General features: G+C 44.6%; 1 protein-coding gene and 1 long non-coding RNA gene across 4 annotated transcripts in view; both read left to right on the forward strand.

Moving 5' to 3' along the window:
- Positions 1-272: 272 nt before the first annotated feature.
- LOC309369517 (ATP-dependent 6-phosphofructokinase, liver type) overlaps positions 273-23,172 on the forward strand; it is a 42,245-nt gene continuing 19,345 nt past the window's right edge. Inside the window, exons 1-9 of one of the 3 annotated variants that reach the window (XM_081910383.1) lie at positions 273-1,037; positions 8,130-8,203; positions 10,257-10,334; positions 14,866-15,055; positions 17,910-18,075; positions 19,170-19,214; positions 19,380-19,488; positions 20,655-20,750; positions 21,720-21,812. In XM_081910383.1, the coding sequence (XP_081766509.1) occupies positions 932-1,037; positions 8,130-8,203; positions 10,257-10,334; positions 14,866-15,055; positions 17,910-18,075; positions 19,170-19,214; positions 19,380-19,488; positions 20,655-20,750; positions 21,720-21,812 (957 nt within the window). In that variant the 5' untranslated portion in view covers positions 273-931. Of the gene's footprint in view, positions 1,038-1,803; positions 1,841-7,616; positions 7,690-8,129; positions 8,204-10,256; positions 10,335-14,865; positions 15,056-17,909; positions 18,076-19,169; positions 19,215-19,379; positions 19,489-20,654; positions 20,751-21,719; positions 21,813-23,172 lie in introns of those variants that run through there. The other 2 variants (XM_081910385.1, XM_081910384.1) reach the window with 2 other exon arrangements.
- Positions 15,085-15,715, forward strand: LOC309369662. The gene is made up of 2 exons (XR_014168236.1): positions 15,085-15,494; positions 15,662-15,715. It is a non-coding gene; the product is annotated as an uncharacterized lncRNA (long non-coding RNA).

Genomic DNA, 23,172 nt, shown 5'->3' on the forward strand with positions numbered 1-23,172 from the left:
TAAAATACATATTTTGTTATGTGCAAATGGCTTTAGATACTAATTAGGTCCATAAATTACCATATAGCATATATTCAACAAAAAAGCAGCGACAATTTGTTGTTGACAAAGGACAGCTGGACATATAAAGGGCCCCATTACCTTCAGTAGCTTAGGTCCTCATTAGACCTAAATCCACCCCTGGGTGTTACTACGGTGATAAAATTAATTGGCTGTGTCCACAGGACAAATAAAGATTAAAAAAGGAAGTGCTCTTAAAATACGCTGGTTCCTTTTTTGCAATCTGGCCTTATATATAGTATCAAAGAGTTTTATGAAGCTGCATGGTATAGAAAGAAACGTGAACACGGACACGAAACTGGCAAAAGGCAACGTTATAAATTGATAGCAACACAGTAGCCACATAAAAGTTGCCTTCAGAAGGGATCCTCTTCGGATTCACAGAGGTTATGAATCTGCGATGCTTACAGGGTCATTTACCTCCAGCCTCAGATGCAACATGCCATTGACCACTATTTGCTGGAAAGCACTGCGGCTTTCATGCTCTGCTCTGACCGGCCACTGTGGGAAACGGGATGCTGAGCTGGGGGCTCCTTTTTCATGCTCACACGACCTGCCATTCCCCACCCCCCACATCACCCTTGCTAAGCAAGTCCTGCAGGCCTTTCAGGTAGGAGGTGGTGGTCTGGTCTGCCGGAAGAGCAGAGAGCCCCTTCCTCCTCAGAAAACAGACCCCCGGGGAAGCCTTCGCGCCGTGACGTCTGCCGCCCGGCCGAGGCAGGTAGCCCCTCCCCTTGTGGGCGGAGCCAGAGGCTGAGGGCGGTCGCGGGGGGCGTGGCTGAAGGGAGCTGGACTCGCGGGCTCCGGGTGCCGCCGCCGCCGCTTGCTGTCATTCTCGCCGGGGCTCTGCACTTTGGACGCAGCCGGGGCAATGGCGGGATCCGGCCTGGGCTCGGCGGGGCTGGACCTGGAGAAGCTGCGCATGGCGGGCGCCGGCCTGGCTCTCGCGGTGCTCACCAGCGGCGGCGACGCACAAGGTCAGTCGGAGGAGGAGGAAGGATCCTCCTCAGCATCCCACCCGCCTCCTCTTCCTGCTGAGGAAGACGGGCGCGCTCTTCCTGCGCTCGAGGGAGGATATTGCGTGAGGGGGGCGGGGGGGGTGGACTCCCGTCTCGCGCCGCCAGGTGGAACGTGCAGGCGGACACGGCGGAGGAACGTCTCTTCCTCTCGAGGCCTGAGTAATGGAAGGCCGGCGCCCCGAGGGGCTGAGCGGGGATGGGAAGGGTCGCCTGCTCAATCGAAGCCAGAGAAACGGATTCCTCAAGGATTCCTCAAGCGACCGGCGTCTCCTCAGGCGAGCTCCGCCCACCGCTTCCTCTCAGCCACTCACTCCCCAATTACCTCACAGGGCTGGGCGCGCGCGCGCGCGTCCCCGCTGCTCCCCTCGGGTCACGCTCAGGGTCATATCCTCGTGCTGCAAGGCGTGTGGGAAGGCTAGAGTAAGAGTAAGGAATGTGTGAAGCAGCAGCGAGAGCGCCCTGGAGCATGTGAAGAGTTCTCTCGCCTGATGAGTGGGCAGAAGCAGGCCTTGTACATCTGGGGTTGGGGAGAAGGAGCAGATTCCCACTGAGAGGCCACTGGACTCCCGTCAGTCTTCACCATGGATGGGCCTTTGCCTAGTTTGGCGCTGTTGGAGTCCAGCAACTTTAGGAAGGAACCAGGTTTCCCGTCCCTGACCTTGTGGCTAAAAGTAGTCACCTTGGAGACGCTAAGCAGTTCTAGGAGGCGCCTAGGTGGGAAACCACCTGAGAATTTCACATGAGGGAGAAAAAGCAGAAGAGTAAGTATGAGAGTCAGTAAGCAGGAAAGGCTCCATCCCTGGTTCACATTCATCTCAGTCATGAACTCCTTAGCTTTATTTAGGCAAGCTGCGCTGTCTGCCTCATCCCTCGCTTCTGTCTGCAATATGGGGATAAATGCTGACCTACCATAAATAATTATTTTAAGGCAGCAACCAAACCATTATCTCCTCCTGCCCCCATGGGCCAAGTTTGACAAGTGGTTGCAGCCACTCACTGGTCAATCACCTCACATAACAAAGTCAGGAGGCCTATTTTTGTCCGCACAGTTTGAAGTCAAACTTTTCAGGCAAAGACACAGCCCACACATTGTAGACAATCAGCACATTGTACACTGTGCCAATGATCAGCTGATGGTTCAGGTTTGTGAAGCTCAGGGACCCAACCATGACCTGATTCTGTGAACCGCCCTGAGACCTCCGGGCAAAATCATGTCTACCTACCCCCATGCCTGATTTCATGTAAGATGTAGGCATGTCTTAGCTGAAACAGCCTTGCCAGCCAAATAGGACAGGCCTAATTGGGCCCTTGGCCAGGTGTCCCCCCCCCTTTCTTTTGTAAGAACTGCCATGAAAATTTATGCAATGTGCATTCTAGCAGTGCATGCCAAGATTAGGCACAGGAGGGCAAGAGTCACTGGTCAGCATCAAGTAACTGGGGAGTGAGTGCCTGAGATCACAAGTGCTGATCTACTGAAGCATTTGGTCCAAAATACATTTATTGATCATTTCATGGGTGGGTGGGGGAATCAGCTACACTAATTTTCATATTTTGTACATGCTAATTTAGGAGATACATTGCAAGCTAATTACAGATATTTAGACACTCTTTGAGACAGCAGTAACCATGAGATAACCTAGATGATTTAAGTGTGACATCAAGGCTCTTCTAGTTCCCTTCCACTGCAGTTAAACTATACACATGGCTCCAGGGGCCTGGATTAGGTTTGCCCATTTTACTCTGTGATTCCTGCCTGTATCTCTGTAGCAAGCTAGAATGGAACAACTGTTACATTTATAACTTCACTGACAAAAGATATTTTCCTTCATATGGAAAGGAAAACTATTTGCAGTTAATGAGTTTTCTGGTATAACTGGGCTAATTTATCTATTGACAGTTGCATATGTAGAAGTTCAGATTCCTCTGTGTTAATGGTACCTTAATGATTTTTTTCTCTATTGAACTTGCCCCTGTTGTGTGTTGTGGTGCAGTTGTGACCATCATAGGAACCTATTAAAAATAGACATACAGCTATTTTTGCCTGATCAATTTGCTTTGCCCTTGACGGGACAGAGCCATCTTTGAGTCTGTATACTATGATGGAGTAGGGATAAATATATCGTGATGGTCTTCTATACAATAAACATATTGTTGAGGGCAGTAGTGGGTTTTCTCCAGCCTAGTTAAGCAGATGGGTGAAAAGTGTTTATCACTATTTTGTTTGTAATTGCTGAATGTTAAAACATTAGTTTAGAATACTTATTGGTATGACAAACTCCCAAGAAAAATCAAAATTAAGGGTTCGATACATATAAGTTTTATTCATTGTAGATCCCTTTAGATTAATGAACCTTAGTCATGTTTATTAACTGCAATGGGTCTATTCTGAATTGAACTTGGATACAGCCCTAAGACTGGATGTTAAGTTATAACACTGACTGTTTGTTGGATGTTATAATATTGTCTAATGCTAGACAATATTCTAGCATCCAACTCTTTTTAATTTCAACTCCCTCTTCCCTGCCATTTTAGCAGTAAAATTTTTGAGCTTTGTTGGAATACAGGAGATCCAAATAAATTTATCATGTGCAACAGTGAAGGCTGATTGAATTTAATTTTCACTTTGTGGGGGATTACATAAAGGCTAGGAATAAAATGAGAATGTTTCAGACAAACTGAATTTGCTGGATGTTTGTGTGTGGAGGGGGAAATTCTGGAACAGCTTTCTACCCTTACACAGCTTTCTCTTTGCCCTTGTTTTTTGTTCTGTAGTTTCTGTGGTCATTTGTAATGAAATAATCTGTTCGGTTTAGAGTGAAAAATGTTTTGAAGAATGTTATGACACATACCTTGCCTGCAAAGCACCATGCATTATAACAGCACTGTAAAACAATCAATTTAATATTCCTTGTTATGTGCCCTTGAAACCATTCCCCTCTTCCACTGGCAAATTGCATTCATAACATACTTGGAACTATCCAGTTCCTGCATCAACCATCAGTTGGCAAATATTCTTTGCCCTTTAGTCCCACTAATTACTCCCTTGTCTTGGTTTCTGATCTTTACTGTGGATATGCTCCAGGGCTTGGCAAGTTACCTAATTGCTGAAGTGGAAGCATGTAAGTGTATCTTCAGTGGAAGCAGCCTAACGTAAGCCAGTAAAGGATGTAATCCATTTAGTATGGAAGAGGTAATACATCTCTGTTGTGGTTCTGAAGCATGCTTGTGGACCTGTGTGCTCACTTGGTGCTTGGAGCAAATTTTTGGAGGGCAGTGCCTAGCAAATCCCTTCTCAAAGCCTTCTGATGTGGAAAGTCTTGCTGGTCTGTACTTTCCCTGAGAGAAGTGCCTATATTTCCCCTCGCCCCAAGGTAGGAAAATACGTAACATTATCACTTGGCTAGTGCTTTATATGACATAAACAGGGTTGTTGGGGGGGGGGGTTGCCTCTTGTTGGGGCTGACATCAATGAAGGTTTCTGACATCACCATGGTATCTTGTAGCAAACCAGTGTCTCTTTCTAGATGCTTTGCCCACCAAGGGAGAAAGCTGTAGACATGGCAGAATATTGGCAGGGGCTACACTTGTGTAGCTGATGGGGCCTGTAAACAAAGCACAGTATGATGACAACTAGACAGATGGCACCAGATGGCCAGTTGTGATTGCTGCCTCTAATCAGTTAAGTCAGTTCATGTCCTCTGGCACACCTAATCCCAATGTTTTAAAACCGATTTAAAAGTCATGAAGTTTTAAAATAAAATCATGTTGCAATGAGTTTTCTTCCATGCATGCAGCCTGATGCAGGCCTCCACTGAGCATGGAAAACCACAGCACCTTGCATCATTGGGAAAAGAATATCCGTGGAATTCAATAAAATTGCTTTGTGTGCATGTGGGTACTGTATGTATTGTTACTGTTATTCCGTCCCACCCTTCCTCCCCAAGGAGCTCAGGGCAGCAAATGTTTGTGTATTTTTGTGGTGCTTGTGCTGGAAATTGGTTACATCCAGTTGGCCATGCCCTCTACAGGCCTGGGGCCCCTGGAGGGTTGACAATGCAACTTTCCAGTAAAAAGGTTTCCCCCACCCCTGTTTTAGAACTTCACATTGTCTGGCTTCTCTCTACAGTGGTTTTAATACTTTATTTTTGCACAAAAAAATGGAAATTAACTCTTAAGTAGCTGCCTTGATTTCTCCTAGTAGATGAAAAGCAGAATAGAAAACTTTAAAATAAATATATTGTTTAATCCTTGCAAGTTTTAGCACAGTATACTGGAGCAAATGGGGTAATCTTCTGATAGCAGAGTAAATGGCAGTATACTCAGAATCAACTTTTGATCTCTCATTATTATTATTTATTATTAATTTATTATTATTTAATAGTATTGAAAAGTATTTTATGCAATACATGCCCCAATATGGCAAATTAGTTGAATAACTGGGACTTGTTTTACACATTAACTCCAATGCAGAGGTGACTCGCATGACAAGAAGAGCTGCTTGTGACTTGTTGTACACGAAGGACCAAAGTACAGCAGGCATATACAGATCAGAGGCAGGTAGCAACTTGTATCTGAGTACAGAAGGGAATATCTTGGATAGTAGGAATTGTCCAAAACATCTGGAATGCACCAAGCTGGGGAAAGTTGGACTAGATGGCGAAATAGTCTTACCTGGCACAAGGCAACTTCCTATGAGAAGCGAGTTAAATCTGGTCTGAGCTATTGTGACACACTAGGCATGTTTGTATTTTGATTCTATCTGCTTTTCTCCAGGGGAAGTAAAGGTAAAGGGACCCCTGATCATTAGGTCCAATCGTGACCGACTCTGGGGTTGCAGCGCTCATCTCACTTTATTGGCTGAGGGAGCCAGCATACAGCGTACAGCTTCCGGGTCATGTGGCCAGCATGACTATGCCACTTCTGCCGAACCAGAGCAGGGACCAAACAATGGGATCTCACCCCATTGCGGGGATTCGAACTGATCACTGACCTTCTGATCGGCAAGTCCTAGGCTCTGTGGTTTAACCCACAGCGCCACCTGCGTCCCTCCAGGGGAAGTAGGTCTCTGTAAATAGCGTTTTCACAGGCAAGCTGATCTACTTGCATATTTTGCAGGGATGAAGCCCTGATAGCACATCTGCCCACTGTGATTTGTTTATCAGGTAGCTGACACAGCACCCTGCTGACAGAAGTTTTTTTGCCTTTCCTTGTGACCTGTTACAATGGAAGAGTGGGATGGATCGTCCCATCTTTAGAGCAGGGAATTGGACTCCATGGATTCAGTGTGACTATGAGGAGTCAGTATCTACTGGACTGTCTGAAATTAGAATTCAGACCCCATGTTAAAGAAATCTATTGGCATAAAATACAAATCCGCTGGATATGTGTTGCAGACAGATAACTTTTTTACATGAGCATCTGATGGAGATGCTAGGGAAATAAGGGACTCAAAGATGGAAGGGTATATACTGTACTATACAAAGGGGAAGTAGGTGAAAGTAAGGAAAAGAAAAGAGAAGAGAAGAGAAGAGAAGAACCAGATTTTGAAGAGTAAGCTACAAAAAAACCAACCCAAGTGAGTGGGGAGAGAGCCATGAGAGAGACAGAAACAGAGAGACTAGCTGCTGACACTCAGTCAAGGACAAGAAAAGAAACAACAACTAAATGTACCAAGAAAAAAGAAACATCCTGCATAACTGGCGTATTAGTTATCTAAAGGAGAAAGAGGCCTTTTTTGGAAAATGCCCATTCAAATTTCCTGGCTTCCAATAAGCCTTCTTTTGTCAGATTAAAGAGAGAAAATGGTACTTAAGAGGGGGAAATTGTGCTTTAGGCTTCCCATTTCTCTGGACAGAAGAAAACATGATAAGTGGAGCCAAATTGCATTGTCTCAGTTTTGGAACTTGTGCCATGTGAAACAGTGCAGGATGTGGTTTCAATAAACTGGGAATTGACAGTTCAAATCCCAGCTACGGGTACTTCTTATGCTTATAACCCCCACTCCCCACCATTGTGAGTTTGTAATATGAGGGTAATAATAAATAGCATTCTACATTGCAAGGCTGTTAGGGTTGCACAGATAACGTTTGTGAAAATGATTTGAGTTAGGAAAGGCATTATATAAATACCAAGATTCAGCGTTGCTGTGATGAGTTAATAGAGAGTATATTAATTTTGGCAAATGACACTGGTTCTAATATATTTCGTGCCTCTCTAGTTTGACTGCCTCATGTTCAGCCCAAAAGTTAATGAAATCTGAGACTTCAGTGGGTATCTTATTTCTCATTGCATCTCTGCCACAGATTGCAGACACTGTTGCTTTATTTCCAATCAAAAAATCTCTGGAACTAGAATAGCTAAAAAAGTCCTATCCTGTTTTGCCAAAGTCAGGTGGATCTCTTGGTTAATTTATAATGATTTATTAAAAGTTAATACATTTTTATTTAAGAACATACTGTACTTCCCTCCTCTCCAGTAATTCTGCCCAAAGTGAGAAGGAGGCAACATCATCTTTGGCATTTTCTTTTGGCAGCTAAAGTGAAATAAAGTCAAATGTACACACTGAATACGTCAAGACAAACATTTTGCAGTTGCATTTTTTATTTCCGAGGTATGTTGTGCCATTTTTGTGGGATTTCATACATATTTCTTTTATCATTAAATTATACTTGTTTCCTGCCTTCGTTTTTGAGTGCATTAGCTTTTCTGTGCAAGGAGTTTTAACATGTTACTGGCAACTTGCATGCCACTAATGCCACCCTGAGCACTGTAACAAAGCAAACCTAAACATTCAGAAGGACATCTCACTGTGTTCAAAGGAGCTTGCTCCTTAGTAAGTGTATTTATGACAACTTCCTGAGTCTTGTTGAGCTAATGGGGATTGTAAGTCTCATGTGCCCTTCCTTGAAAATAAGTGAGAATTCAACATTTTTGCAGTGTGTTGCTTTATGCAAAACTAGCTATGCTTCTTACCAAAATAAAAGTGCAGAATTCTGCGTCACTTTAGCTCAGGTTTGTACCATTTATTTACCTTGTCTTCTATCTCTCTAGGTATGAATGCTGCTGTCCGAGCCGTGACTCGCATGGGGATATATATTGGAGCAAAAGTGTTCCTGATCTATGAGGTTCAAAATTTTTACCCATCAAAATGCTGTGTTGTTTTTTTCTTTGCATGTGGGTGGTTATTAGTATAGCCTTGTTCTTTTTAAAATTGCTGGATAGTTGCCAGGAGACTCTGGAATCATGTAAATGACAGCGGAGCCTGGTTTGGACTATATTGTTTCCTACCTTCTTCCTCTTAGCACTGGGAGAGTGAGATCACACCTTTCTGCCCTGCCCACCATGTGATTATCTATCCTTTTGACACCACTTGCAATGCTAGAGTGTAATGTTTACATTGGGCATACATGCATAAATTCCACTATGGGAAGGGCCAGTTCCCAGATTTGGCGGGGTGAGGGTGGAAATTGACTGTGTGATTTGAGCTAATGTGCATTGAATTTTATGGATCTATAACACTATTCAAACTTTGTGAGCATATTGAGAGAGTCGAAGGCAGGTCATGTGTGCCTGGTAGGCAGAATAAGATGGTAAGAACTCCACCTCTACACAGTCAAAGGAAGAAGGTAGAGTATCTTCCAAAGTAGGCCTGGGTCTAATTGATGTGGTAACAGCACCAGTCTCTTTCTCTGAAGGTTGGTGCTCAGAAGTTGTCTTAGCAGGGGTTGTGTGGTTAAGAAACATAACTGACTGTTTCACTCCTTTCCCTCTAAAAAGCCACAGCCTGGAAAGGCGAATTTTTAAATTTCCCATGGGCAGAATCAGTATCATTAAATAGTCCTTTGAAGTTAGGGAAATCCAGGGTGCAGTTTCTAGAATGAATATATAGGAAGTAAAATTAGATATGCAAATTAAGCAAGTGTGTATGGCCACCTGGATCCTGTCTATTGCTTCTTCCTTTTAAAAACATACCTCCCCATCACCTATTGAGATTAAATAGCATGCCTGTGTGGTTTTTAAAAAGGGAAACCAAGAATCTAATACGTCATACAGGCACAGGATGTCACATCTGAAGCCAGATTTCACAATTCACAGCATGATTAGTCATGCAGTAAACTAGTGCTCCTGGGTGCAGTTGTTTCACAGTTTGACTAGTGATCACATGACTCTCACAAAGAGCCCAGAGCATGGCACCTTGGCAGCCCCTGGCCAGGAATATGAGGCAACTGTAAAACAGGGCTCAGGGGAGGCATGATGATCAAGTTAGAACTAGATGTCACCTAGGATACCACTTCACAAAAATTGACAATCTGTGCATTCTCTGACATACAAAATTAATTGTAGTATAATAATTTAACAACGTGCTTTACAAGAACAAATGCTGAATACACTATATTTCTGCAGCTGAGTAGCATTGAGGGATCTTTCAAAAACGTTAGTATACAGTGGTACCTTGGGTTACATACACTTCAGGTTACATATGCTTCAGGTTACAGACTCCGTTAACCCAGAAATATTGCTTCAGGTTAAGAACTTTGCTTCAGGATGAGAACAGAAATTGTGCTCCGGTGGCGTGGCAGCAGCAGGAGCCCCATTAGCTCAAGTGGTGCTTCAGGTTAAGAACAGTTTCAGGTTAAGTACGGACCTCTGTAACAAATTAAGTACTTAACCCAAGGTACCACTGTATTCTTCATTGTAAAGTTAAAGCAATGGCACTGGTGAGATAAACAGGCAAAAACGCCTTTGTTCTTGTGATAACTTTCAAACTGTAAATCCACAAGACACTTTGTACTGCCTATAAATTGTGGCAGACAGTTCCATAGTTTTCCTCATGAGCTTCTCACAGTCCAGCAAGTTATACAAGAACTCTTGCTGTGGTACTGTAAAATTGCCAGACCTCAAGATCAAATCCTGTAGAAATGTTGTGATAACATGCCATTTGTCTTTGTAATGTGTGTCCTTGAAGCTTTTGCAACTTTATTTTTGTATATTCAAGGGCTTCACATTTAATTGTCAGTCTTTGTGTGATCTGAGGAGTATGGAGAAAATATGGGTGGCTTAGAGCTGTTTTAAGGGATTCTTGCAACACTCCCTATGCTGGATTAATTTTAAAGGGTCATGGAGCAAGCTTTCCCTAGTGCAATGACGCATTCACACTGCTCTCTTTCCTCTTTGCAGGGTTACGAGGGACTGGTAGAAGGAGGAGAGAATATCAAGCAAGCAAACTGGCTCAGTGTATCCAACATAATTCAACTGGTAAGGCCCAAATGGTCATGCTGCCTGACTCCCTGCTGTGGAGCAGATAGGCCTCATGACATTTCCCATCTCAGGTCCGTCTATAGCCACACATTGCCTTCTGGAGTACAGAGCTCTGACTTACAGTAGCTCTCTGAGTGGTTTAGTTGTACATTTCTGAGTTGAAGTGCTAATTTATGGGTGCTAGTGAAGACAAACCACCTCCTCTCATGGTCCCATTTTTCTCAAAATTCATGCAGATGCAATTTTCTCCTCACAGGAAGGGAGAAGGACTGTGCTGGGGTAGCAACATGGCCTACATAGTTCTACAAAAGCTCTGTTTGGTTCTTCTCAGCCTTTGTCTCCCAGATCACCAGTTATGACCTGTTTCACCTCCCCTGCTTTCCTATGCCCTTCATAAATAACAGTTCTGCTCCCAAAATCTTGATTGGATAGGCAGTGAGGTATTCCTTCTCCTAGAAGGCTCCATGTTAGAAGGAAAGAAACAGGAATCAATTGGAGGAAGAGTCTACAATGTGTGAATTCACAGCAGTTGGTATAGCTGTGGCACAGCTGGTTAGGTAACAGACCAGAAATATATGTTGACTAGCACTGGAAATGAGATCCCTTGGTCTGTTTAAGAAAGGTTCTGTAGCTGCCTAGCGTGGCCTCATGAGAGATGGGAGTTGTACTTGGCTGCCACTGCAGGGAGAAAGGAGGAGTGTTTTGGTACATTATCGTACTCTTAAACTGACTTCTAAAGGAAGCCTGAATAATAAGATTGCGGGAGCTGCCCTGAATTGAATCCATTCATTCTAACCTGGTACTGTTTGTCCCAGCTAGCAGAAGCTTTAGGAAGATTGGGAAAGGACCAGAGCACATGCTTCAGGAGGCCCCACATCCAATTCCTGGCATCTCCTGCCTGAAACCACAGAGAGACACTGTCAGTCAGTGTGGAGAATACTGAGCCAGGTGGACCAATTTGGTCTGACTCTGTATTAGGCGGCTTCCTGTGTTCTTATGTAAGGTCTTCAATGTCTCAGGCAGAGGTCCCTTGTAGCCTCTCCACCTGATATGGCCCCCGTTGTGAGATGAGGCAGGGTCCCTCCCTGAATTGGGATATTTAGCATAAGCTTTGCAGTAGTTTACCAAGAAATGTTTTCTTGGAGGAATCACAAGAAAGGGTTGAGTTTGGGATAAAGCAATCCAGTCAGTTAAATCTCCTAATTAATTGATTTCTCATTATTTCATACCTGATGCATTCCCCAGTCCAAAGATTACATCACTTTTCCTTGTCAGTCATTGTTACCTCATATAGCCATCCTCCAGAGAGACTCCTTTGGTTTCATCTGTCAGTCTGGGATGCTTAACTTGCCCTTTCACCTTTGTGATTTCTTCACTCTGCTTGGTTTCAGGGAAGGTCAAATGGTGGCTTTGGGTTTGTGCTACAAAAAGAGCCATTTATTGTGGGTGGATTAGACATATGCATTCTTTGGCCCACCACAGTCACAAGTGATAGGAATTAATTTGTGGTGGCACAGTTTTAAAATATCTGTGTCACATGATTTATTATTACTATTATTACTATTATTAGGCAGGTGCTAAATTTCCTTTTTCCTTCCTCAGGCTCAAAAAAGTGTGTGTTGACAGAGAAATCATCATCAGGGCCTTGTCAATTTTAAGTTCTTTACCTAAAATGCCTAATGACAGTCAATGCTTTTATTTAAAATACATGTGTGATGCACGTCTAGATTTCAAGGAACCCTGAAATGGCCACATCTTCCTGCATTGTATATGTATGTGTAGGGTTATCATATTTCTAAAAGTGAAAATCTGGACACAAAACTTTAAAAAGCTATTTTTAAGGAAATACTCCAAAAACTCCACTTGCAATGATTTCTACTGTTTACATTGGCCTAATCCAGAATATGTCCAGAAGTATAGCAGCCCTATCTATGTGAGAATTGTGTTTTCCCAATAAATCTCTCTCTCTCTCTCTCTCTGAAGTGACCTTGCTTTGTTCAGGTGTATAGAATATAACTAAGTGTAATTTGCAATTTCTGGCTCTTGACTCTACTCCTGTTTTTATTTCTTTCCACCTGGTTCATCATAACAGCCCGAGTTATCACCTGGTAATTCCAGATGTCTCAGAAACTCTGCTGTAGCCTGGGTCTAATCCAACTCAGCTCCATTCATCTGGGTATAACATCTACCGCCCGTGGGTAGGGTGGGAGTGCTGCAGTTCTCGCACCACTGAGCTGGAATTGCTTCCTAAGTGATCCTGATTGTCAGGAGCTCTCTGAACTGGGACCTGGTCAGCCCCCTCCTAATAGTGTTTGTGTTGTTGTTTTTCCCCTTCTTAGAGCCTTTCCCAATTTGACTGGTGTGCCTCCTTTCCCTCAGGTAACATTCTGGTCTTGCATGCCTCTGCAGGATTTCCCCTTCTTGTCCCTCACCCTCCATGTCTTTCTGATGCTGTCAATGCAGCCTGCTGTTTCTGATGGGCTTAAGCAAGGCCAGCATGCTGTCTGCAGCGCTTTGTTTTACCTGCCCATGTAGACTTAAATTCAGAAAGATGAGGACAAGGGTGGCAGCTGTGTCAGTTCCTGTGGTGCTGGCGCACCCCTTTAGCAGGGTACGGCAAGCCTCCGGGCAGGAATCTTAACTGTGCTAACAGCATGTTCTCCCTCTACAGACCTTCACAGCACATTGCTCTTTGTATTTATTCCAGTAACACTTGCATCCCTCATTGTTGTGTTTCTCTACCCCCTCTTGTTTTCTTGCTCTAAAGTGACGCTTGTTGGTCACAGTCTGAGTTTTAGCTCAATGGATGTAGGTTTGTGGCGCTATTCCTGTAGCTCTTGTGCTGTGCAAGAGTGGCGAGGGCGTTCAGGAAGATCATTTCCCCTGTCACAGCAGCGTTCATCAACATTGTGAGGATCCCAGCAGGAGATCTGACTGAGCAGCAGTTTTGTGTGAAGAGCATCAAAGGCAGTGTTAGAAACTGAGATATGAAAGCCAGGAGCTAAATGGCACCTTAAACCTAGGTTACGGATGCAACAACAGAATGTCTAGGTGCACTTTTTAATAACAAGAATTCAAAGCTGAAAATGAATGAACTGCAGCTAAAACTATTATGTTCTTTTTTCACATGGTCTAGTCCTTCCCCTGCTCACCTCCCTAATATTCTTAAGAGGGTCTCTTCTCCAGTCTTCAGAGAGTAGCTGGAAGTGGGGAGACAGAAAAAAGTGCTCCTTTTCTTCCACTCTGCAGTTTTAATCTGAAATCTTAGGCGCATTTTTGCGCACATAGCTCAGAAACTACTCACGCTAATGAAATTCCCTGTCGCAAAATGCACCTAGAACAATGTAGGTTTTGAACACTGATCAAGAGGCAGGAGTGATTTTGAGTGAAATGAGAGATGCCCCTGTATTATGGTGGGGGACAGAGCAGATTTGTCACACTTTGTTGGGTTGCAGGACACAGCCTGGGCCAGGCCTGTGCTCCTCTAGCTGTGTTGTCCAAGACCCTTTCAAAAGGAGAGTTGCCTGATAGTGAAGTCAGCTGTTCAGTGGTACATATTACATGCGTCTCCACCCCCATCGTTCTACCTGGACACTGAGGTCTAGTGCCGAGGGCCTTCTGGTGGTTCCCTCACTGCGAGAAGCCAAGTTACAGGGAACCAGGCAGAGGGCCTTCTTGGTAGTGGCACCCGAGCTGTGGAACGCCCTCCCACCAGATGTCAAAGAGAACAACTACCTGACTTTTAGAAGACATCTGAAGGCAGCCCTCTTTAGGGAAGTTTTTAATGTTTAACAGACTACTGTATTTTAATACTTTGTTGGAAGCCGCCCAGAGTGACTGGGGAAACCCAGCCAGATGGGTGGGGTATAAATAAATTATTATTATTATTATTATTATTATTATTATTATTATTATTAGCAATAGTCAGAGCTGCTGTTTATCAATAAAATGATTTATAAGGACTACAGCAGTACATGATTTATAAAGACTGCAACACCACGTCCACTGAAGATCACAGTTCTGGCAGCAGCATGACTGGATAGAGAAAGAGACATTTCTATATAATCCCATGCCTTGGGGTTGTTGCATTTATCTTCATACCCACTAGTACTGGAGTCCCCTAGTACAGCAGGTTAGAAATAATAATCCTGCACTTCTTGGGCTGATGTGGCATATGCCTTCTGTATTTAGAGGATATTGCAATCCAGTTCTGCTTGAATCTGGAACTTCAAAGAAACCATCTTTTTAACAGTATCTCTGTTTAGAACAGGGTTGGGAAACTTGTAGCCCTCTGGGGTTTGGTGGACCACAGCTCTTATTGGCCGTTCCAGCTGGGAGTGGTTGGACTTGTAATCCAACATCTGGAGGGGATCCCCAACCCAGATGTAGAAAGTCCCCATGCTTTATTCCTGTTGGAACTCCCAGCCCTTCAAGATGTTGATGACCTGTGTGCTTATCCGTCAATCTGTCTGCTGACTTCTGATTTGTCTTCTGAGCTTCCTTTCTCACCTGGTTTCTTCGTTTGTAGGGTGGCACCATCATTGGCAGTGCCCGCTGCAAAGCTTTCACGACCCGGGAGGGCCGCCTCCAGGCTGCCTACAACCTGGTGCAGCACGGCATCACCAACTTGTGCGTCATTGGTGGGGACGGAAGCCTGACTGGTGCAAATATATTCCGCTCGGAGTGGGGTGGTCTTTTGGAGGAACTGGTCAAAGAAGGTACGTGTGAACCTTAGTCCCCTAACTTTCACAGGGGTGGGGATAAATAATTAGAGAGTGGATTTCCTCCGCTGTCCATTTATTTATTTCAGCTTCCATGCAAAGCTACGATCACGTAAATAAAAAAGCCGTAAGATGCAGGTTACCAGTACAAAAACACTACACGGTACGAGGAAGGAAAATGGGTCATTAAAAAGTCATTCTGAAGCAGTTTCATGTACATGCTTTCCCCCCATTTAATTTCCCCAACCTCCCTCCCTGGCAGCATTGTCTTTACAACTTCAACCTTCTGTGAAAGTTTATCACTATGAAGGGCCTTGAAACTTACTGTGACTATGTTTTACATTCAATTACACACCCACTTACCTTTTCATTCCTCAATACATGCATGTAGTGAGCAGAAGGGACCTTCAGTAGCACAGAAATAAACACACATGCAGTGGCGTAGCGTGGGTTGTCAGCACCCGGGGCAAGGCAAGTAATTTGCGCCCCCTAACCCGTGGATTTGCGCCCCCTAACCCTAACCTAACCCTAACCCCCAGATGTTGCGCCCGGTGCGGCCGGCCCCCCCTGCACCCCCCACGCTACGCCACTGCACACATGGAGCCTGACCACTGAGGACTGTTCAAGGTTCTTGCTAGTTTGCAGACCTTCAATTTCATACAATGGAGAGGAAAAGAAACTAAAATATACAAGAGTGTCTATGAACACTACATCGTTCATGATTTTTTAAAAAAGAACAAAATAGAGCAAAGTTAAAGACAAGCACTCCTTAATTCTGCAAAAAGTTGCTTAGCAATATTTATAGCTTAGAACAGTGTTTCCCAACCGGTGTTCCGCGGCACACTAGTGTGCCGCCGGACATTGCCTAGTGTGCCGTGGGAGGGAGGCGGGCGAGTCGGGCTAATCCTCTGACGAGCTCCACCTCCAGACCCATTGCTCAAATCCTTTAACCCAGGAGGGCGGGGAGGGGGGGGGGAGAAAGAGAAAAAAGAAAGGGTGGGAAAAAAGAAGGGGAAGAGAAAATATTTTTTTAAAAAAAGGAAAGAGAGGGAAAAAAGCGAGGGATGGAGGAAGGGGAATAAACAGAAGGGGAGGACAATGAAGAGGGGCGGGGCTTGGCAGGCAGCAGATAACTGGGGAGGGGGGCGCGGCTGGCGGCGGCTCAAGGCAGGAAGGGAGGAGCTGCCTCGCGGAGAATCTTGGGCTGCAGAGATTTCCCGTTCAGGAGCGCGGGAGGCCACGCCGTGGATGGGAATCTCCTCCTCTTCCTCCTCCTCCTCCAGGAGAGAGGGTGGTCCGCCCCACCGAGTCGGGCGTGCTCAAGCGTGGGAGCCTATAGTTAGAACTCAGCTCCTTTTCTTGCCTTCCCCGCCCCCCCACGGAGCACATTTTCCTCGCCCCCCCAACCCCCGCATGTAGAATAGAAGCCCTCCAGCCTCCACGGTGCACAAACTCTCCCCTCTGCAACGAAGCGCTTTGTTGCATATCTTTGGTGAGGTTTTTAGGCAGTCTTGGTGCACCTTAAATCAGCGCTAATTGCGCCTGGACGCAGTATTTACTTCCGAGTAGGCCCCCTTCCTCCCCCCCCCCCCGGTAGCACCTGACGTTGCTATTCGTATCATCAGGTTTGTTTGTTGATAATTTAATTGTTTTAAAAGCATCATGCTAAAGAGCCCTCTCCCACCCCCAGACCCTTGGGCAAAACAGAAACACACACATACACAAACACAGAGCCCTGCAGGTTTTATGAAATGAATGGATTCTGAATGCCTGTTTCAGTGGCTTGTCCGCCTTAGGCTGCTGGGCCAGACACCTGTTACACGGTGCAGTCCGTAAGCTGTGAGCGCTGCTACCTGCCGCCGAGACCACGTAACGACAGTCTTGAAAGACCTACATTGGCTCCCAGTACCTTTCCGAGCACAATTCAAAGTGTTGGTGCTGACCTTTAAAGCCCTAAGCGGTTTCGGTCCAGTATACCTGAAGTAGCGTCTCCACCACCATCGTTCAGCCCAGACACTGAGATCCAGTGCCAAGGGCCTTCTGGCAATTCCCTCACTGTGAAAAGTGAGGTTATAGGGAACCAGGCAGAGGGCCTTCTCAGTAGTGGCGCCCGCATCAAAGAGATAACCATTACCTTCTATGCTGTTACTATTTTTTAATTTTTTTTTTTACATAAGTAAAAAGTGACCTTTCCCCATCTGGCATGGTGGTGTGCCTCGAGATTTTTTTCATGAAACAAGTGTGCCTTTGCCCAAAAAAGGTTGGGAAACACTGGCTTAGAATACAAAATTTGCCAGTGATTCAGTTACATGATATTGTGTATCCATGGCCAAGATGTTTGAAAGGAAACAAGTAACAAATGAGTCTGGCTTTTTCATCTCTCTAAAAATTACCCAATAGTAACACATTTAGTATATGAGGCTAGTTATACTTGTGTTTAGAAAGCTTTCCGTCTCAGTGGAGTCAATGCTAACTTAATTTGTAGGGCTTAATTTGCTGCCCTGCTCCTTCTTAAAATTCTTTTCCCCCCCTAGTTAAAAACATGATTCTGCAATCAAGCTAGTATCAGTGCCAAATTATGGTTTTCAGATTATCAAGATGCAGTTACAAATCAAGTTGAAAAGACATTAAGGTTATAATCTCATTTACAGTCTCAAGTTAATAGGAAAGAAATATAACTTCACTCAAATTAACAATTAACCATTTCCAGTTGGGCTAACACCATCCTGTTTTCTACTGTAGGATATGTTCTCTTCATATGTAATTGTCATTTCCATAGTCCTTTCCCTAGACAGACCATCTCTCATTCATATCCATTTGTTAATATTTTTTCTCTCTCTTTCTTTCTCAGGGAAGATCACTGAGGAGGTGTCTCAGACATACTGTCATTTAAACATTGTGGGCCTGGTAGGCTCTATTGACAATGATTTCTGTGGTACAGATATGACCATTGGCACTGACTCTGCCCTGCACCGTATCATGGAGGTGATTGATGCAATCACCACTACTGCCCAAAGGTCAGCAAATGATTTCTCAGGTCTTTTGCTTCCTATCTACCTTTACAAAAGACTGCAGCATGCCCAGGACTAGCTTGAGAACTATGTAACCAGCAGTTAGTTCCTACCCTGCGGAAATGTTTTTCCAAGGGGTGTGTAGGTGTGATGAACCTGCTTCTCTGGGACTAACTCCTATCAGAGCCTTCCCAGATAATTGCACCACCCAGAACAATTAAGTTAGAGCCATTGAAATCAGTGGACCTAACTTAGTCATTTTTATTGAGTCATTTTATTTCCTTGCATTATAAAAAGAACTCATTAGCCAAGTACACAGATGTCTTCATCAAAGATGACACTTGTGTTGCTGAGATGTTATATTTCTCCCCACTCATTCAGCAACATGTTGCTAAGAAAATGTGAAATCCCTACCTGCCTGAACGACATGTGCAGTCTTTGTGACATGAACACTGTTTCACTTTGGAGTTCCTGTGCTGCAGGCACCATATAAGCAATATCTGCATGCCCAAATGGTTCAGAAGCAAGACCTGGTTGCCTTCCTTGATCTTCAGAGGCAAGCAGCCACTGCCGCAGCAGCCTTCTGCTCCTTCCACAAGTAGCAGTGCACTGCATCTTTCCTGGGCTAAAATGCACAACCCTACACTATTTCAGAGAGGTGGAGGAGAAGCAACACCACAGTACCTCCCCTCTCACTCTTCCCTGGTGTGGCTCATTTTCTAACCTAGGCTCTACAGATTTTGGTTGCTCCTCCCTCTGTGAGAGAATGTGGAGTCTTAATTGTGACATCCTTCTAAGCACTTACGATGTGCAAGCGACTTCAGGTGCTCATCCCTGTCACACTGAGGTTTGCTGAGTAAGCAGCAAGATGTTCTTTCCCAAGTCTGGAGACTTTTTGATTCTTTCCAAAGTCAGCCCAAGGCCTGGGAGAGTCCCCTTCAAAGGCCTAGGTGACTGGAGGGAAAATATAAGCATTGATGCTGTCTCTTCCCCTGTCCAGCTAACGTGTGTGTAAATACTGCACTAATGAGAAGATGCGACTGAAGCATGCACTGAATGACCATCTGGACAAGTCTTTACTCTCTTATTTTGCTTTGCAGTCACCAGAGAACATTTGTGCTGGAGGTGATGGGCAGGCACTGTGGGTAAGGAGAGAGTTCTGTTGATATTTGTTTCATTGAGGGAGACCTGGGTTTCCAATTAGGGGATTAAATATGCCTGCCACCCACCCACCCATCTCCCAAATCTTTCACCATGATTGATACCCCCAGGTTCTTCATTCACAAGCTGACTCTCTTCTTCCTCTGCAGGTACCTTGCATTAGTTTCAGCTTTGGCTTCTGGTGCAGACTGGCTTTTCATCCCTGAGTCACCTCCTGAGGATGACTGGGAGGATTTCATGTGTGAGAGGCTTGGTGAGGTGGGTGTCGGTGGCATCTGTTGCACAACAAAAATGAAATTGTGTGCTCTTTCTCTGATGAGTACAAAGTGCTCTTCATCTGATGAGCATTTCATTTGTACAGTATTCTCTTCTTTAGTGGTTTCATCTAAGTTAATGGGGCCATATATAGTTTTCCAGAGAGCTTACAGGATCAGCTCTTTTAATGCACTGTGCACCAGCTCACAGCAGCATTCCAGAGCTGTCTGTGCTGCTGATGTGTTTCTCTTTGTGGAAGACCTTCCTTTGTTGTGTATGCTGTACTGCAGATAAATGCAGGTGACACTGGGTAGGAAAAGCTGGCTGATAGAGGCATGGTGCTGGGGGGGGGGGAAGGGCAGGATCTCAAGAGAGAGAGAGTTGAGGATTGGTGGCTTTTTAGTTTAGAGAAGGTGGATTGAGGGAAGCTTTTCTTCCTCTAATACTAGAATTTGAGGACATTCAATGAAGCTGAATGTTGGAAGATCCGGGACAAAAATACTCCTTCGTGAAGCACATGGAATTCACTCCCGCAAGAGGCAGTGATGGCCACCAACTTGGATGCTTTAAAAAAGGATTTGACAGATTCATGGAGGATGAAGCTATCAGAAGCTAGCCACCCACCCCGGCTGCATTCTTTCTCCACTCCTGGGGGCAATATGCTCCTGAATACCAGTTGCTGGAAACTGCAAGAGGGGGAGCGCTGCTGCGCTCAGGCCCTGCTCCCAGGTTTCCCATGGGCATCTGATTAGCCACTATGGGAGCAGGATGCTAGACTAGAAGAGCCACTGACCTGATCCAGCAGACCATTCTTAATATCTTAGTATTAGATACCAAACCACCTAGCTGCCTTTAGTCATCCTTTCTCAGCATGCAGGAACTGCAACAGGGGCAGGAAACATTTGGCCCTCCAGATATTGTTGGACACCCCCAACTCCTGTTAACCCCAGCTAGCATCACCATGGTCAACAGTGATGGGAGCTGTAGAGCAGCAACACCTGGAGGACCATTACTTCCCCATCCCTGAACTGCAAAGTTGCTGATGGGGAAAGGCTTGACTGTCAAGCCTAAGGTGTTAATGTTAGGATTATGAGAGAGTCTCCGTTAACATAGCCTCTTGCCTTTCCCTGATGGATCAATCATTAGCTTCCATATTTTTATTTTGATAGACCCGGAGCAGAGGATCCCGGCTGAATATTATCATCATCGCTGAAGGTGCCATAGACAGAAATGGAAAACCAATCACTTCTAACTACGTGAAGGATGTAAGTAACTGATTAATGTTGTAGAGCCATAGCAGTGAAAGTATTTTTCAGCACACGGTTCTTAGAAAACAGGCTTTTCCATATTTTGGAACTATCTTGAGTATAAAAATATCCTGTGAACTTGACAGCTGTCCATTTTTCACTTGGGCTTCCCAGCTTTCTTCGGGCTTTGAATCACTCTGGAGAATTTTAAAGTGGGCATTTGCAGCTTCAATGCAGATGTAAACATTGTATTGGCAACCTCATGGATTACTGCAATGCACTCTATGTGTTGTTACATGTGTTGTTGGAGTGGGTCTAGAGGCCGTAGCTGATGCAGAAAACTGCGGCTAGGTTGCTTGTGGGGCAAACAATTTGCTTGCAGGATTTGCACTGGCTGCCAGTTGGCTACTGGGCCACGTTCAAGGTGTTAGTACTAACATACAAGTCCCTATACAGCTTAGGACGCAAGTTACTTGAGAGACCGCCTTATCCCTTACACACCCAATAAATCACTGCTGTCCACAAGAGAGTCTCTCCTACATGTACCAGAAGCCTGGCCTATGGTAACTTGGAGCAGGGCTTTTACTGTGGCCACCCCTCTTCTGTGGGACAGCATTCCTGTCAGTATATATGACAGGCACCTACTATCTGCATTTTCCACAAGCAGCTGAATGCATTTTGTTCCAGGAGGCTTTCGCAACTGGAGAAATGGGTCTTTACTATGAGTATTCACTTGATAGGGTTTCAGTCTTGTTTTAAATGTATTTATTATATTTGCCGTTTTAGCAGTTTTTCATCATGTAAATTGCTTTGAGACAGTAGTTTAGAAGGTGATTAATAAATTGATAATAATAGTAATAATGATGGTAATAATAAATGTCTGACCTAGAGCCCCTCTCCCAGTTTACCAGGGAATCTGGTACAGGGAGGGTGTAAGCATACTTTAACTCCGGATTTTCTTTCTCCCTCCCCCCACTTTCTGATCAGCTGGTTGTCAAGCGCCTGGGATTCGACACTCGTGTGACTGTGCTTGGCCACGTGCAGCGTGGCGGGACCCCCTCAGCATTTGATCGGGTCCTGGTAAGTGTTACTCTTTTTCTTTTGCTAGATGTCTGGGACGTTCAGGGTATGTCTAAGGAATGGCTTCTCACTCTCTTGGTAAAGTGTTGTTGGGTTAACTGCAGAAAGGCGAGTCAGAGTTGAAGACCCTGAAAAAAGCAGGAACTTCACAGACTGAGTGCATGTGCCCTTCTGCCATTTAGAAATCAGTTGCCCACACTGGTCAAGCACTATGCCACTCTGTATATAGGTGGAGATAAGTAAGCCATAACTAAAAGGAAACACTGCTGGTATGTTGTACTGCAAGTCCTCTTTCAAAACTGGCATGCAGAACTCACAATAGGCAAATGCAGTAGACTGGATGGCAAGAAGGCATTTTCCGCACCCTACAAGGTGTTTGCTTTGTTTATTCTTGGCTTGGCCACTCGGAAGCAAACAGAAAAATTGCCCTGGTTTTGCAGGCTCTGGTGTTAAATGCAGAGGCTTCCTGGACCTTCTCTTAGGCTAGTGCTTCTAGATCTGTGGGTGTGACTTAGTCCTGTCTGAACAATAAACCCTGCTGTGCATAATAGGCTAGTGCTGCCACATACACCCGGACAACACCATTACTGGCCCCAACAACATCACACATACCATCTCGGGACTATTTAATTGCTCATCGTCTAACATTGTGTATGCCATCAAATGACAACAGTGTCCTTCAGCTCTCTATATTGGACAAACAGGCCAGACCTTACGCCAAAGAATAAACGGACATAAATCTGACATCAGGAATCACAAGACAGAGAAACCAGTAGGAGAACACTTCAATCTCCCAGGACATTCTATACAAGATCTTAAAGTAGCTGTTTTACTACAAAGGAATTTCAGAAATAGACTGGAAAGAGAAGCTGCTGAATTGCAACTCATCACCAAACTTAAAACCATGGAGAGACCTGGTCTGAACAAAGACATTGGATTCTTATCTCATTATACATGACAAAGCCATTTTTCACCTTCTCACCCCTTGCTTTTTCCTGTAAGGCCTATTGCAGTCGTTAAGAGTCGTCAACAGGCTCATCACAGCTATCTGCCAATCACCCATTCCCACCACCCTTCTGAGTAATACCCCTCCCCACCTTCTCACTATATAGAAGGGTCTGGAAACTTCTGTTTCAGTGTATCTGAAGAAGTGTGCATGCACACGAAAGTTCATACCAAGAACTAACTTAGTTGGTCTTTAAGGTGCTACTGGAAGGAATTTTGTTTCGTTTTGACTATTGGAGACCAACACGGCTACCTATCTGTAACTGGTGCATAATAGAGACAGCCTTGTGTTCTTCATTCCATTGTGTAGAATGCCTGATCCATTTCTATTTAATACTATTAGAAACCTTTGTTA

Source organism: Podarcis melisellensis (assembly GCF_964234715.1).
Source record: "Podarcis melisellensis genome assembly, chromosome: 5".
Taxonomy (NCBI): domain Eukaryota; kingdom Metazoa; phylum Chordata; class Lepidosauria; order Squamata; family Lacertidae; genus Podarcis; species Podarcis melisellensis.